Consider the following 17,237-nt stretch of genomic DNA (forward strand, 5'->3'; position numbering starts at 1 on the left):
TGGCGCAAATGTTGAGCAAGATTGAGTTTGGCGGGCCATTTTTCCTTCGATTTGCGATCAAATAATTGTTCGACATTTGAGCTATCATTATCGTATATGTAAAGGTGTACCGTCCCTTAACTTTTATGGCACTTTCATGTTAACATGATGTGTTTAGGGTAAAAAGAAAACGAAGAAAAGAAGCTGTAGGGAGATCAGAGAAGATAAAAGGGATATGAAGAAGAAGAACCAGGCATTTCCAGAGATGACTATGTCTTTAAACTATGCATGATATGGCATTTCTACCTCTCCGATCATACAAAATAAGAAGACTCATACACAAACAAATGACAGAAGATGTAGGATTGTAGTTTTGTGCCTCTGAGCTCTCTTTGCCACCGGAAGTTCAATCTTGAGACCAAGACATCTTCAATTGTTGCTAATGGATGTAAAGCTGTAAATTATTCGTTGGTAAATATTATTGATAAAAATATTGTGCTGGAATTTTTTTTTATAGGAAAAAAATTTTGTTGAATTTTAGTTGGATTATTTTTTTCAATTAAATGTATAGGATTGATTTTAATTATTATTAGTTAATTTTGTTGTTCAATTTCAATTAAATGAATTTATTTGTTGCTAGATTATGGGTTCTAGAATAGGTTTTCTAGGTTATATAAAAATGTTTTTAGTTGATTTATTTATTAGTTGTAAACTTATTTGAGTTGATTTTCTTTTTCTTTTTTCCAAGCAACTTAGTTCCTGAATATTATTATTAAGTGTTGATTTATTTTAATTATTTTCTATTTATGTTTAATAGATTTTTTTAAATAATTATTAACAGTCATATAGACGGATGAAGTTTGTCAATATATTCTAGAGAGTTGAAAAAGAATTATTGCAAATTCCACCATCACTGTTTAATCATCAACGAAATTAAATATAGTTTTTCTATCAGTTATATGCCAAATTTCCCAATAAAACTACCAACAAAATGAAGCGGGTTTTTTTTTTTTTTTCGAGCTTTCTCTCTCAATAAATTCATCGGTAAATTTATTACTGACAGACTAGAAATCACCGATAAGAATCTTGATGAAATATTTTTGTTTGTGAGCCCAATAGTAAAATTAATATTGACGTATTGAGAGTATAATTACCAACATGTCTGTTCATAAACTAATAGTTCTCCCATTAACTAATTCCGAACTTGATGATTCCTCCCTTCAAGACCTCTTGAACACCATTTGTACTTGTTATTACTTTATTGATTCCATGCCACACTAGGAAGCTAGGAAAGGTAGTTCAGAAATAATTTGAAAGATCATTTTCAAAAGGAATATGATATTGTATCTTTGTAACAATCTCCATTAGACGTCTGATATCCCCTATATATTAGCCATTTAAAAAGCAGAACTCTCCATTCTTGCCGTCCAAAGATCCCACTCATAGCTGCTAGGCCTCCTCCTTTTGCTTTATTGCTTGAGACCAGGACACCTTGCATAGTTTCCTCTGATCTGATGTGCCATTGTTATGACCAGTAATTAAGAGACATGGATGTACCCTCTTCTTGACTGTTGTCTGTGCACGCTTGTGGAGGTCTCACGTCCCACTTGGACTAGATTATGTTCTGATAAAGTTTAGGGATTTGCCTTCTTGATCCATTTATACGAGCCAGTTATGCAGGAGATTCAATACGAGGGCCTGTAATAAAAAACACAAAAACCACATGGATTGTCTGCGTCTACAGCTAATTTGCTGTCAAAATGCATCCTCGATCATGAGAAATTATAGGACTCTGTTAATTATGTTATGGAAACAACTTTTTAGCTGTCAAAATGTATATTCTCCATCAGCGGAATGACTTAAGCCTAACTGGTTGACGAATGGGAGCTAGCGAGCACCCTCTTTAGATGCTGACTGCTAGCTTTTTGTGTTTTCTGGATCTACTTTTTAGGTTAATCATTTGACTCATAATCCAATAATCATTAAACTGATCATACAACGTAAATAGCCTTTTGTTTTGTTAATGATGCAATTAGCCTTTTATTGCCCGTGTGTGCTAATGAGGTTATATATAATCAATTGGTAGTGAAACAAAAAACAATCAAATCAAAATTTTATTTGAATATTGGATAACGATGTTTAGCCAGCTTGTCAGAGATAGAATTTACTTTTGAAAATAATTTTTAAAAAAAATATATATATTAAAATAATTTTTTTAATTTTTAATATTTATTTTTCATATAACTCATCAAAACAATCTAAAAATGTATATAAGTAATTTTTTTCATAAAAACACTTTTTAATCACAAAAATAAATGAAACTATAGTTAGTTTTTAAACTGGATTCCATGGCTCAATTTGTTATTACGATTAGAAAATGTTTTTTATAAAAATTAAATTTTTTTTTTTAAGTTAATTGTTTGTGTGTTTTTTTATTGTTTTAATGTATTGATGTCAAAAATAAATTTTAAAAAAAATATAAAAATATTATTTCAATACATTTCTAATTAAAAAACACTTTAAAAAACAATATCTCTATTATATATAATGCCAAACAAAGACTGTCTTTACTATTTTGAGCACTAGTCTTAATTAATTTGAGGTTAATTAAAGTTAGAAATAATCTCTTGTCTTCCATCATTAGTAATTGAGTGCACCAAGGAATAACATTAGGCTACGGCAGGATTTGCACCTTATTTGACTTTAAAAGGATAAAGAAAAATAATATTTAAAATAAGGAAATCAATAACCTAGGTGGGCGATATTCACATTTATTATCCTCATAATTATTATTTTTCTGCTGAAGGCATGCTTGTGTTTTATGGTCTCTTTATTGTGGCATACTTGCCCTACACGGGAAACTTTTTCATTAATTGTATACATCTCCAAAATTATCAAGTGTCAATGGGATTAAAACTCTTTAACTGTATGTTTTTTTTTTTTTTCCTTATTTGACAGAAATAGTATTTTTGGAGTTAGCTTAGGTGAAATTGAAGTTAAATTTAATATTTTTTTGATGATTTTAAGGTTATATTTTCCATATTGATCTGAAGTATATATTGAAATAAGTTTAATATTAATTCTAATATCAAAACGTAGAAAAATAATAGATAAAACAACCTTTCTTAGCCAATAAATCAGCGTCTTAAAATCAAAATTAATGCATTCGTTTCATCGCCCAATGAATTTAGCCATTTAATTTTAAGTACAAAATAGTTGTGAAATGAACCCAGAATGCCTCTGAGAACAAATGCATGTCCGTTTGTGGACACCATCTATGCTAGAAATCAATGCTTTGGTTATTTTCAATTAATAAATCTGTCTAGAATCTCTCTTTTCCTCTTCGTAATCTTGTTTTTTTGGCTGCTTCCTTTTTCATGACTGTGATCAGGAAACACCACTCATGTACTAAGATGTAGCTTGTAAGAGAGAACAAACAGTATCAAAGAAGTTGCGTATGCACAGCATTTTAAGGAAATAGAATGCCATAGCATAGTTTGGTGGCTTGTCCACAACCGTTGCAATAAAGAAGGGTATGGGTAACTCCAGGTTAGTTTAATTGGACAGGTTGTGAATTTGTTTTTTTAATGATTACAAGTTTGAATTCTTTCAGAACCACTAAAAATTTATATGGTTGTTAACTTTAAAATTTATAAAATTAATTAAAATACGTACAACTGTTATAATAAAGAAGGTATGGGTACCTTGTGGGGTAGTTTAATTGATTGAGTTTTAAATTTATTTTTTAATAATCACGAGTCAGAATTTTAGAGATTTATATGGTTATTAATTTTAAAATTTATAAAATTAATTAAATTAACTGGAAGCTATCCGGACATTGACATTTCAAAAAGAAAAGGTATGGGTAAGGGGAAAGGGCAAGGGGCTCAGGGAAAGGAGGAGTTCACCTCAAAAAGCTCAAACTCGTAAGATGCCAAAACAGAGAAGATTCCAAGTACAGAAATTAAAGCCAACGATACCAACCACAAATGCATAGCTAGTCTGTGTCAATTACAGTAACAACTTCTTCAATCTAGCGTTTTACCTCATCTCTTCCACCCTCCCTCTTTCCAAAAAAGAGGGAAGCAAGAGTAAAAATAACTGTAATAACAGAATGACTGGAGAATTACAACTACTGTTTTTATGCTCTACAAGGAAAAAAAAAAAAAAAAAAAGCCTAGCTAGCTATAGGGCATCACCACCACAAGGGGGAGCTTCGGAATTTTGGCATGCAAGACATTGAGGGGTCAAGATGGACAGGAACAAGGGATCTACAAAAAGATCTGGTCTTATTTGGTCGGTTCTGCATGTCCTCTGTGCTCTTCATCCATTGATGTTGCTGCCCTTTATTCATGTTTTAAGATGCCACTCTCATTCTATTGGACTTGGAACCAGAGCTTTTAATAAGTGAAGAAACAAGCTTCGAACTTCCATGGGAACTTATGCTAGAATCAATGCAGCAGCTCTGCTTTGAATATTTCATGTCTTCCTGTTTCTTAATTTCCCCTAGTTATTTTTTGTTGCCTTTGACATCTCCTTGCAAGCTGGAAAGACAGACCCATGATATTAGCAAGATCAAGAGTCCAAGGATAAAACAATAAATACTACATGAGACAGGACATGAGGGCTTACCAGATGTTTGTAGGGCAGCGCTTGGTATATTTAGTTTAATGGAAAGAACACAAGTTGTTGGTGAGCCCAGACGGATTAAGAAATTTTTGTCTTTGCTCATCCACATCCCACATTAGGTCCTGAAAATGATGTGCTGGTCATTGTTAGAAAGATGGTGTTCCTTGCCTCTTATGAGTATATTCTTTAGTAAATATCTAATCTGATCTCTCTCAAGTGTAGCTACTGCACAGGAGAAGGGCCTAAAATGGGCTTTAAAAAAAAATGTATACCTGATGAGTAGTGAAGTCACCAGGCTTCATTCCTTGAAGAAAAAGCGTAGCAGAATTATCAATAAGAGGATAGTTATTTTCTTCTGTAGCAAAGGTGGCGGTGGTGGCGGAGGCGGTGTCGGCAAAAGCTGTGGGCTGGATAGGACTGTTGTGTTGCAGAGATGGCAGTGGTGGAGACATGCTACTTAATCTCTACATTTTCATGTCAGTGACAGAGATCCTCATCAGCTTTGATCATAAACATTGTGGTTAAAGCTTGAACCAAATAATAACCGACCAAAATAAATTATTTTTCTAGCCCTTAATTTATTACCTCTGGTCTAACCATGAATGCATCACTGTCCATTCCAAAATCATAGAGCAGGGGATTAACAGAGGCAAGCTTCATGGATAGGAACTGTAACAAATTGCAAAATCACCATTGATTTAGTATTCATGCATTACTATTACATGAACAGAAAGGGTAATTATCCTTGAATTAAGTGTTATTACATACCTCCACTTGACTTTGCAGGGACTGAACATAATTAATAATCTCGTCCAGCATAAGGGCCTTCCCAGTAATCTAAAATTAGAACACGCCACATGAAGCTGTCAGATATATACTTGCTTTATTTAGAAAGACAAAATTAAGACATGGAACTGCATTTTTACCTTGTCACAGCCAGGAACAAGAAGCTGTAGTATCTTCATTCTCTCACTAATTCTCTCTCTTCTTACCTGAAACCCATTAACAGAAAAGTATTACTTATAATGAGACATGAATTGACAATACCATGCAGGATTTAGGAATTTGGGCATGAAGATGTGGTGGTGGTGGTGGTGGTGGAGGAGGAGGAGGAGGAGGAGGAGGATCAATACAGGTTAAGTTAATTTGTAATTATTATTTTTTTATGAGGGTGAAATGGGAAGTTACAATCCTAAAAGAAATTGGTGTGTGTATTGAGCTTTGTAGTGGAGCATAGTATCAGTACCCTCTCAGCAAGGCTGTGGCTATCTGTTGCTTGGCCCCTCCTTGCTCTTACATGAATGTAGCCTGCTGGAGGCTCTCCATGAACTTTCTTCTCAACTTTTGGCTTCTGCTCTTCTTGTTTCATGTCACCACTGCATTTATTTTGTCTCTTGCTTTTCACTTTTCTAGCATCCTGTAACAAAAACTATTAAGTTGGTAATGAATCATATGTGTGTACAGAATCTCAAGCACACACTTAGAACAGAACTTCTAGTGCTGCTGTAAATGAACTTTGTTGATTGTGCTCTACCTTTGATTGAGCAGAATTCAAGAACCCATTAGCACTTTTCCTCTTCCTGGCCATGGGAGTTACCTCTTGAGTAACGGGCTCACCAGTTTCAAGCTTATCAACCACGGTTGAGGAGTTTGTGCTCTGTTTTTTAGTCAAAGAAGTCTCATTATCACTAAGAGACACCTTATAGCTATGATCATCAGGATGGCTACTTTGATGAAATCTAACATCAAGACTAGGTGTTTCATGAAAAGTTTCAGGAGAGTAAATTTGGGAGAAACCGTTGGTATTGATCATGTTTCCAGCTTCCTCAAAAGAACCATTCATGTTGTTGTTCATGTTCTTAGTGGGTGTGGCTATGCTTGGCAAGAAAGCTGAATCAGGAAACACCGGTTGATGTTGATATGAAAAAGCTGCCATTTGAGAGAGAGAGAGTCTTTGGAAATGAAGATTAGCAAGTTTTCAAGGTAAGTGATTGAAGAGAGAAGCTAAAGAAGGTTGCGATGATGAAACCTAGAAGGCAGCAAGGAAAAAGTGATTCTCTGTGATAAAAAACGAGAGAGGTCCCCGAGCTTATATGAAGATCAGGAATGAGAGAGAGAAAACCACACAACTGAGCATAAATCCATGCAATGTTTCTGTTCGTTTGACTAGTCTTATCCAATCAATCCCCCCCCCCTCCCACCCCATTAAAAATAAAAATGAATAGAGCCATTCCAGTTTCCACCAATAATAAATAAAATTGAAAAAAAAAAAAAGAATAGAATTTTCATCAAAGACAAAATGAAATTAATAGTCTTGTCTTCTCTTGCAAGTGAACAATCACCCCATTTGTTTTAGATTCTTGCCTCTTCTTTTTTTTCCTCTCTTAAGATTGCCTTTTAGGAGGTGTCGTAGATGATCCAGAAGTTTTCAGATAAATTAAGTACCTATGCTTCTGCTATGTAATGATGTGATTAAACAGTAGCTTTGGCAGCCTTTTTATTTGGATTTTTTTTATAAAAAAGATTAACATAATAATTTAAAAATATTAACAGCATAATTTTTTAAAAAAATAGTATTCAGTTTCTCACAATTCTGAATCCCAATAATTTACTCTGTCGTGATTTGAATCACGACATGCCGCGAAATTACTCCTACTCGTTTTACTACTGTGAAAGAAAGTTTATTTGGACTAAATTTCTGTAATAGATTCCAAAAAAAAGAGATTCTTAGCATTGTGAATATTACTTTTTTTTTTCTTTGATTAAAATCTCAAATTATAAGGAAATAATAATAAATGCTAGCAAGCTTTTTTTTTTTTTTTTTTGAGTTCCTCCAGCCTACTCCAGCTTATATTAAAAAATAATATAAATTATATTTTAAAATTTTATCTAATAATTTAAGTTATTGGATTGAAATAATTCTTTAATATGGTATTAGAGCATTGATAACAAAGCAATCACGAGTTTAAATCTCATTATTTCTATTTATTTGATAAAAAATCAAATACAAGATAATATAAGTCTATGCAAGTTTCAAGTTTAAAGGGCTTTTACTTAATAGGGTATGTTAAAGAATAATATAAATCATATATAATATTTTAAGCTATTGAGTTAAGATGGTTTCTTTATCACATTTACCCAAAACATAAATTATTTTTTAAGTCTTAGATACATTATATTTCATATTGTCTTTGAACTGTGCAGTCCAATTGCATGTCTCTCATTTATTTCAATAAAAAATAACAATTTTACACTGCAAAGGAATACGTGATTAACGCATAATTAAGGTAGAATTACTTGATTGTGAAATAAAAGAAAAAGATTCTCAAATTAAGGTATGATAAGCTAACTTTTATACCACGAAAAGAAAAACCTTTGGTTACCACTTTCATAAAATTAAAAAAAAATCAATTAATAAACAGAAATTGAGAGAATCCAAGTGGCTATAAAAAGTCAAAAAATAATTGGAACAGATTTTGAGAATTCGAGATTGTATGAGAGCATCGTCGAAAAACTGTCGAAGACTCGGGGCTCAGCCGACTTGCTTACAAGAATAAGTCTCCTCAGACGGAGAACCGAGGCAGATAGAGAATGCTTCGGCCCATAATTTCGAATGACTTTCCATCTTTTTAAAACTTCAAGATTCATATTTCAAATGACTTTATTGTATACCTTACGACTTCAAATTTAAACAATTATAGCAAAAAAAATGTGAGCAACCTCTCTTAGCTATCTAACTAATATCCTTAAATTTTTCGTAATTAAGTAAGTAATAAAGATATCATATCAGTAGTTGGAATTCAGAAGTGAATGTGGTTATGCATAGCTATTTATTTTTTAAGAGGTTGTTTGGGTGAGTAACCATGTTTCATGATTTTTTTAAAAATATTTTATTATATATATTTTTGAATAATTTTGATATATTAATATAAAAATAATTTTTAAAAAATATTTTATTATTTATATTTTTAGATAATTTTGATATTAATATAAAAATAATTTATTTAAAATATACTATTTTAATGTATTTTAAAAAATAATTATTATAACACTCTCTAACCGTCTGAAATCAAATCATGATCATGGCATCTATTGAATCTAGTCGTTTCACCGATTGTCAAAATCCTCCTTTTGAAAAAACACTTGATGTTAGATGACGTGATTAACCATAAAGTTTCCCAAAAGAGAGAATGGCAAGTGGACCGTGTGTCACGTTTTTGGGGCAATTTGTATCCCTTCCTCCACGGGATAAAAATATAAATTGAAATCAATAAAATCTATTAATTAGGCATCAAATCTATCGAGCTAAAAAAAAAAAAATTATAGAAATTATGTAAGAGAATATTGAAATCACGAGTCACCATAGTGGCGGCACAAATGCCAAAACAATTGAGGTAAATAGTGCTCGTTATAGATGAGAAAAATAATTGAATAATTAAATTTGTAAAAACAAATCAACATAAAATTAATTAAAAAAAATGATTCAATATATTAAACTAAAAATACCAATTAGAAAATTTCTTTTAGAAAAAAAATCAATTCTACTTGGTTTTGATTTAGTTTTGAAAAATAGAAAAACTTAAATAAAATTATTTTTTACCAAAAACTTGAAAAAGTTCAGGATCATTACTTTAAAGCCTAATAAAAAAGCCAAACTAAAAAACACATAGACTAATATAATAATAAAGCATTTAGATTTCACCCTATTATATTCCATCTCAATTAAGTTTTATTTTTCTCTAAACCATACGCGGGTGAGTAAAAGGATGCTGTATATTGGCAATTAATAGAAGGAAATTCATATATCTTTCGAATCTCATCTATTCAAAAAACAATTCTGAGAAATTATTATATAAACCTCATAAATTGGGATGAGATTTAACTATAATCGCATCAACCAGCTGTAATTTGGTCCCATAAACTAAATTAATTAAAAATAGCAATTTTTTGTTATAAAAAAAGCGCTTGAACTCGAGGTTTTTTAAAAGAATATATATATATATATATATTGATTTCCAATTAAATACGGAAGCACATTGCACCAACTAAAATATTGGCTGCAATTAATAGCTATATCCAATGCATTTGGTTAATTCTTCCAAAAAAAAAAAAGAGATTTCTATGTTAGAAGCTCGCGCTGATTTCTCAAAAGGAGAATGGAAGTTCAATCAATCGATCAATCAATTATTTATGAGGTCTCAGGTAATGAAAAGGGTCATATTTAATTAACTCCCCTTCTTTATGGAACTCACTTTTAAGCCATATGTTCTTCTTGAAGTACTCCGTCGGTTCTTTAACTACGGAATCGCACTATTAATAAATTAAAATTCAGCATTTTAGGCAAACAAAAATCAAATTCCAAGCTGAATCCATCTTGTAGTCGCATAGAGAATGGTGGAAACAAAACAAGGCCACTTGTTTGTTTTCCTTTTTTATAAATCTTTTGTTTTCTTTATTCTATGAAACTTAATTTGACGTGAATCTCATTTAAGCAAGTTTCAGTTTTAGACGGAGTTTTCTTCTTGTTTGACAGCTAATGAAGAAGTTGAAAATCAACGCTTATCTGTTACCTCAAAATAAAAATAATTAAAGAATTATTTTAATTTAATAATTTAAATGGTTAGATGAGGTTCTTATACAGATTTATATTATTTTATACTTAATTTTTATTAAATAAATAAAAATAATGAGTAAATAAATAGGAATGGTGAGATTCGAATAGCTTAAACTGTTAGGTGAGACTCCAGGATATGATTTATATTATTCTCTAACACACCCCCTCAAGTGAAAGTCTTTTGGATTTGAAACTTGCACAGGCTCATATTATTTTGTGCTTAATTTTTATCAAATAAATAAGGATGGTGAGATTTGAACTCGTAACTACTAAGTTATCAAGGCTCTGATACTATATCAAAGAATCATCTCAACTCAATAGCTTAAATTATTAGATGAAGTTTCAGAATATGATTTATATTATTCTCTAATAGAAATGATCGGTTAATTATGGTGCTGTACTAAAAACTTAAATTCCCAATACTGGGCAAAGCTTATCTAAACGAAAGATTTCTTTTGAAATCATAAATTCAACCATGTGATTAACTAGTATTGAACTAAAATTCACAAGCATGTGAAAGTACAGAAGAAAAGGAAGCAAGAACAACGACCTCATCTATAAAAGGTGATCAACTGGTTCATATATTTTAATCAGACAGTACTTGGTTATGTTAAAATTCACAAGATATATTTCATGCATGTATTTTCTGGTTTGAAAATATATAAATTAACTCAAAAACCATATCCAAAGTAAATTTATTTTATATTTCCATAACTAAACATGCATGTTTATTGCTTCTGTCTTCGTATACGAGTAAAACACAGCCTCATAAAGTCATACTCAAATAATATCAACAAAGCCTGGCTAACTCAGAGCCATATCGGGATTGTTCATGCACCATGCATAATTTACCCAAGTTTTACGGGTCATGATCCCCGAAAAATTATGTTTTGCTAGCTGCACGAAAAACGATACACCCACAAGGCATTTATATATGCTCGAAGTTTTATTCGCAGTACAATAATATATATAATGGGAAGCCTATGTTTCTCGTGTTAATGGTTGGAATGCTTTGCGATCCCTCCCTCCTCAGGCTCATGATTAAGTTCATTGCACCTTACAGAAGAAGCTGCGACCTGTGATGAAAACAAAAAGAAAAACACAACTGTTCTCCATCGTAACCTTCGTTTCCTTGGCTCAGGTACGGCCGGATTAAACAAATAATAGAGTTATCGGCTATGTATACCTTTATGTCTCTCTATTTCACTTCAACAATCATTGATCGGTTTTCTACATCTGATTAATCGAGATGGGAAATTTACATAAAGGTATATTAGAAAACTGATGTAGAAAACATTTGTTTTTTTAAAAAAATATATTAAAAAATAATATAAATTATATCTTAAGATATCATTTAAAAGCTCAAGTGTTTTTTCGATTAAATTGGTTACTTAACATATTATTAAAATCTTGATGACTAAATAGTCATGAGTTCGAATCTTATTATTTTATTTATTTGATAAAAATTAAATACAACATAGTGTAACTTTATGCAAGTTTTAAGTTCAAATTATTTTTATTTGAAGGGGTATGTTAAAAAATAATATAAATCATATCTTGAGACTTCACCTAACTGTTTAAGTTTTTAGGTTAAATTGATTTTTTAATAAAATGTTTCTAATTAACAAGAAAGTGTTGGGAAAAAATAATAAAGAAATAAAATTTAATTAATGATGCATATATTTTGGATGGTGGGGATAGCGGAAATGCAAGGGGATTGAGGATATACAGGGTTCGATCGAAATGATTGTGAGGTTGAATTTGTACTTTTTATGAAAAGTAGATCTCCATTTATTTATTTTGTAAAAAATCGAACATGTAATTAGATAGAGCTCCAATTAATTATATATAATTTCTAATTTAAATGTTTTTGTTCGATCAAATAGTTATACTCTTACCTTCATGGACATTTGATTAGATAGAACGTTACGGAAAAGAATAGATAGTGTTACGATTTGTAACTTCAACAATTTCTTGTTTATCATAAATTGTTGAGTTAAAACGGAGATGACAATCAGTAATTATAACAATAATTATCACTTTTTAGCAATTATAACAATAATTAGCTTAATAATTCGATTCTTAGATCACATAATTAATTTACAATCATAAACCAAATTCGAACGCTAGCAAGTTATAAAAAAAAAAAATATTAAATGATCAGTAATATATATCACCATGGCAGCATTATTGATTTACTTTTTTGACTAGCTAGAAGCAGCTAGGTACGTAGCAGTAATTAAATGGTCGATCTTTACCACCAACTAGGAAAAGAGAAACTAAGAAGATCGTCAAAAGTCTTAATTATTCATCGACTCCACCACCTGAATATGTAAAGGAGAGCAGCAAATTCATAGAATGGTCACTCAGACCTTCTGATCGATCGGAAAACATAGCTAGCTAGGAGGAGGACGACCCTGAGAAATTAAACAAGAAACATGTACATACTGAATGTACAGATGTAAGTAATTTAGAGTCTATGAGTTGGAGAGGGGCCTAGTTAGCTACTTACTCTCTCATGTCTTTGTAGTGTTTGTTACAAGAGTTGATAACCTGAACTCATTATACGTCTCTGTATTTTCACTTTCAGGTGCTCTCTGTCAAATCTGAGCTGTGAAAACCACCACTCAGTTTTTCCCATAATTTCAAGCTCCCAGCTATAGCTCTTTGAGGGGATGGGACCCATCGGCTTCCTTTTCTTAAATATCCTAGTCATTATTTTCAATGGTGGAATCAACAAGATGTATAAAGCAGCAGTAGCTGGTAAATTAAATTAAATTTGCACTGTTTTCACAAGCAGATTTGAGATTGAAACGGGTTTTTCAAGGGAGGTGAACTGGGATGGGGAATTGGGAATTGAGGAGCTTACACCGTTACTGTAGAATATTTATAGTTCTTATGTGTTTGCTACTTTAATTAAGGCTTCAATGATCACTTGAGAAATTTCGATCCCTCGCTATATGTGTTAATTTGCTTCCTATTCTTGTATTACAAATATCAAAGAACTGCCAAAGACAATGAGTTTCCAGGAATTCACTTGATCATGATCTGATCAGAGCATGAGAGGGGGAGCCTCGATCGATCATCTTGCACAAGGCTTTTTTTGGTCAATATTGCAGACTCCTTGAATATTATTGGAGTCAACATTACGTAGATAAATTGATGAAGGCTTGCATTTAATGTTATTGAGAAATATTGAGTAATTAAGAGCAGAAGGGTGTCAAATATTAATTGCTAGCTCTTCAAAGTTCAAACCATGGACCGACCATGACCCATCAAAACTCATATACAAATCAAGCATATGATATTTTATGTTGGCATCGATCTGGGGCAGAGATTTACAACATACCGACATTTAAATATGCCAAATTGAATTGATTTTAGTAGGACCTAGCTAATTGTAATCAAGACCTGATATATACTTGTATACAGAATTTAATTAAACTCACGTTTAAATTGTTCTTGTTTGCTGTGTCCTCAAAACGTCTGCAGAAACTAGAGATCAAAGGGATCAGAGATTTGAGTGCCTAGCTAACCACCTTTATCTGTGTACAGTTTGGTGGGTGCATAGAAATCTTGAATTGCTCGTTTAACATATCATAAAGGTTTTTGTGGGCCGTAAGTACGTACCTTACGAAAGCGACGAGACGGCTATACGCGTGATGCTAGGGTTGTTTCTCTTTTGGCCCTATTTCAGAAGTCAGGTTCACTGCCTTTGGTTTTAGCTAGCTTCCTCCATTCTTCACAAGACAAGCATCGAGTCTTTGATTAGATAAATAGATATATCGAATCGTATCCTGCATGCATGTATAAAGCTGAACTCCACCATTACATATATATATGGTGTTGGTTTAAAGTTTATCTTTTGAACAAACACAACAGTAATTTTAAAAGAAAAGGAAAGTAAAAGTTGTGCATGGAGATGATTCAATATCTTGTTCTCTGTTGTGAAGCCCCTTGAATATTAATTCTCGACACTTGATGACATCAAATGATCGTTAAGAGATCTAGATCGAAACCTTTAGCGCAGTTCTCTCGAGAAGCTTACTTAGATGCCTCCCAAGTTAATGTTTTTTTTCCTTTTTAGCAACAGACAAGTATTTTTTGCTAAAGAACACAAGTATACATATACACATCAATACCGAAACAATCACTAACTAGAGCGGCAATTGCATACGCAACCACGTTGCACTGGTAGGCTTGTAGAGACTAGAGTACTTATAGCACTTCACCCAAAACATACAGAAAAAGAGACTGAAGTCATACGGAGTAAAACCATCCCTACGTCCGTACAATAACAGGGAATAGCTAGCAAGGACGACGCTGTACCGTCAGGAAGCTTGTCGAGGGTGTAAGCCAAAAACAAACACTTGAATGTGTTCAGTGAGCTACTCTAAATAGGATTGGTTTAGTTCTTCCAAATCCTCGAATCCTTAATTAAATCTGTTGTCCACAAGTTGCGCAAACATCCAAGAAAAATACAGTTGCAAAATTTAAGGAAATAGCACAAGTGAAAATGACAGGAACGTAGATCAATTTGCAATTTTGCATTCAACCGTTAATTTGTAATGAAAAGGACATGATTACAATCCACGTGTACAAAACAAGTACTGTTTACTTTTCGTGGACCACTTCATTAGTTTATCCTGGTGAGATTTGGTTAGCAAGCGATCTTTGAAAGAATTCAATCATGCATGCATGGTCTCGTTTTCTCCACATAAACGGTCAGTGGCAGCTTGACACCGAGAGCTTTGCATATCAGAAAAGTAGAAAGAAAACAACAACAGTCCTGATTTGAGGATCTTGAGATGACAACTATCTTTGTAGCTCATAAGAACTTCTTTGCGAGATAAAGATTGCATCAAACGCCGCCCGCTGCTTCTTGAGAGAAGAAATGTTCCACGTCTATCGCTGCAAGGGTAAGAACCAAATGGATAAAAGATGCCATGGCTTAAAAATGACACTAGATAGTTGCAGAAACAGATTGAAAGGACGTGAATCTGACTGGCGAAAAGAGGAAGCTGACGACCAGCTCTGCTAGTTAGCTATCAAATATTTAAATTAGGAGGGACAAATTGTGATGTTGCATGGTAATTGACTGGAATTTTCATGTCATTGTTCGTGCAACGCGGTGTTTCTGATTCTTGAAATCTTTAACGCATACCCAAATCTCAAAATGGACGGCTTTGGACCCCAATTATACACAATATCTTCGGACCCCGTTTGGAGATATTAGGAATGATAGTGAAATGTGTTGCAATAAAATTAAAATACGCTCGACTATCAGTTCAATCTACAGTGCCTGAAATCCATACTCACAACCAGATACACCGCAGATACGTATACAAGTGTACGTATCGTACATGGTTTGAATAAAGCAATAATGTCAAATTGCCATTCTTGCCAATGGAGTTTATCGAGGCCTGGCGTGGAGGTGCCTCTTGCTGTCTTGCATCTTGAAAGAGGAGCTGGGCTTAAGTACGTTCGTTCTCGTAGTTATGCCAATGATTGATTCGGGGTATCTTCCTTATTTCCCATAACTTATTAGCTGTTCTTGAATTGATCAAGTGTTTAATGAAGGTGATTCAATTTAAAAGTACGTAATAGTAGTAAAGAAACGAATTAAAGACAGTCTTATATCAATGATAAACTTACCGCATCTAGCTAGGAGCACACATATCAAATTTTGTCAATTGAAACTAGCTAGATGTTCATACTTGGGATTTAAAGTACAGTTTGATCGTATGCATCCAATATTTGAGAGGAGTGAGAAGGAATTCAAAATTAGAGGTGTATTAAAGTGAATGAATCAATCCCTACGCTAGCAATAAAGCAACAATTTAATTGTTGGTTCTTGGGTTAGATCTTATCTGTTTATTAAAAATAGACTTGATTCAATTTTTAGAGAAATTACTAAAAGAATAAACTATTTTCTTTACTTTTATATATATATATATATATATATATATATATATATATATAGACATAACTTATATGAAAAGATAGTTTTACTTTGAAAAAAAATAATTTTTTCTTTTCTTTTATTTTTTAACTTTTTAAATTATCTTGACAAGATTTATAAAGATATTCGTACTGTTGAATATCTTTTTTATTCTAGTAATCAAAATAGCATTTAAGTAATTGATATAGGGACAAGAAAGCGAATTTTCAAATTACTAATAAATTTCTTTTAAATCTACATTAAAAATACCATCTTACCTCTTTAAAAGGCCTAATTAGTATTGTAATGTTAATATATTTTTTTTATATAATTGAGATAATATATATTAATATGAAAGGTAGATTCATTGCGACAATGTGAATAGAAAAAAAAAAAAAAAAAAGTTCAGTACAAAATAAATGAGAAAACAGAAGTAAATATCATCTAATTGGATCACAATAGAATACACTCTGAACCTTTGTATAATTGAAATTGAAATTATTAGTCTTCAACCATGACTTCAAGAGGTGTAAAACAGGTTGAAAATTCACTGATCGGTAATGTTGATATTGTGTATTTGAGGTGTATTTGTTTACCTTTTGATATTGTATTGTGAGGTAAAAATAGTGTTAGAGAACTAATTACTGTGTTATGCTTAACAAAAAATTAATTTTTAATTATGACTTCTTAAACTCATACGATATGTGTGCATATATATTTTTTATAAGAATAATTATTAATTTAGAACAGAAACTGAGAAAAAATTGAATAAGATGATAATATATATATATATATATAGACACGTCATTTTAATAAAATTAATGAAAGAAAAAAGATTTTCGAATAGAATTACTTAAAAAACTAGCATCTTTGATATGTGTAATTTTTTATATAAATTATAGAAAAAGTTGTTATTTTAATTTAAAAAAATGAACCTCATACTAAACAACTATGTTTTTGGTTAAAAATATGGCATGCCCTCCTTTATTTCAAAATCAAAGTAATTTCCAACACCTATTAATTTTAGTTTTAAAGAAAAACAATACAAACCAAATAATATTTAAAGTTAAAAAA

At 31.8% G+C, this 17,237-nt stretch overlaps 1 protein-coding gene across 2 annotated transcripts; it reads right to left on the minus strand.

Moving 5' to 3' along the window:
• Positions 1 to 3,935: 3,935 nt before the first annotated feature.
• On the minus strand, positions 3,936 to 6,777 carry LOC118037728 (basic helix-loop-helix protein 80). 2 transcript variants are annotated; one of them, XM_035043810.2, is made up of 8 exons: positions 6,143 to 6,777; positions 5,855 to 6,037; positions 5,535 to 5,600; positions 5,377 to 5,445; positions 5,194 to 5,277; positions 4,881 to 5,072; positions 4,612 to 4,730; positions 3,936 to 4,523 (listed from the first exon to the last, which is right to left on the minus strand). In XM_035043810.2, exons 1-7 carry the CDS (start codon positions 6,542 to 6,544, stop codon positions 4,647 to 4,649), a joined length of 1,080 nt encoding a protein of 359 aa, XP_034899701.1. In that variant the 5' UTR covers positions 6,545 to 6,777; the 3' UTR covers positions 3,936 to 4,523; positions 4,612 to 4,646. The 2 variants fall into 2 exon arrangements, with proteins under 2 accessions (XP_034899701.1, XP_034899702.1); XM_035043811.2 differs by having other exon boundaries at positions 5,855 to 6,025; positions 6,143 to 6,774.
• Positions 6,778 to 17,237: the final 10,460 nt, after the last annotated feature.

This window comes from Populus alba, chromosome 15 (genome assembly GCF_005239225.2).
Source record: "Populus alba chromosome 15, ASM523922v2, whole genome shotgun sequence".
Classification (NCBI taxonomy): Eukaryota; Viridiplantae; Streptophyta; class Magnoliopsida; order Malpighiales; family Salicaceae; genus Populus; species Populus alba.

What these genes read in the sequence shown, in the direction of transcription:
- LOC118037728 (XM_035043810.2), bottom strand. Translation starts at nt 6,544, where the DNA reads ATGGCAGCTTTTTCATATCAACATCAACCGGTGTTTCCTGATTCAGCT. An exon ending in TGAATTCTGCTCAATCAAAG is followed by an intron (nt 6,038 to 6,142) that starts GTAGAGCACAAT and finishes CCAACTTAATAG; the next exon opens with TTTTTGTTACAGGATGCTAG. An exon ending in TTGTTCCTGGCTGTGACAAG is followed by an intron (nt 5,446 to 5,534) that starts GTAAAAATGCAG and finishes TTCTAATTTTAG; the next exon opens with ATTACTGGGAAGGCCCTTAT.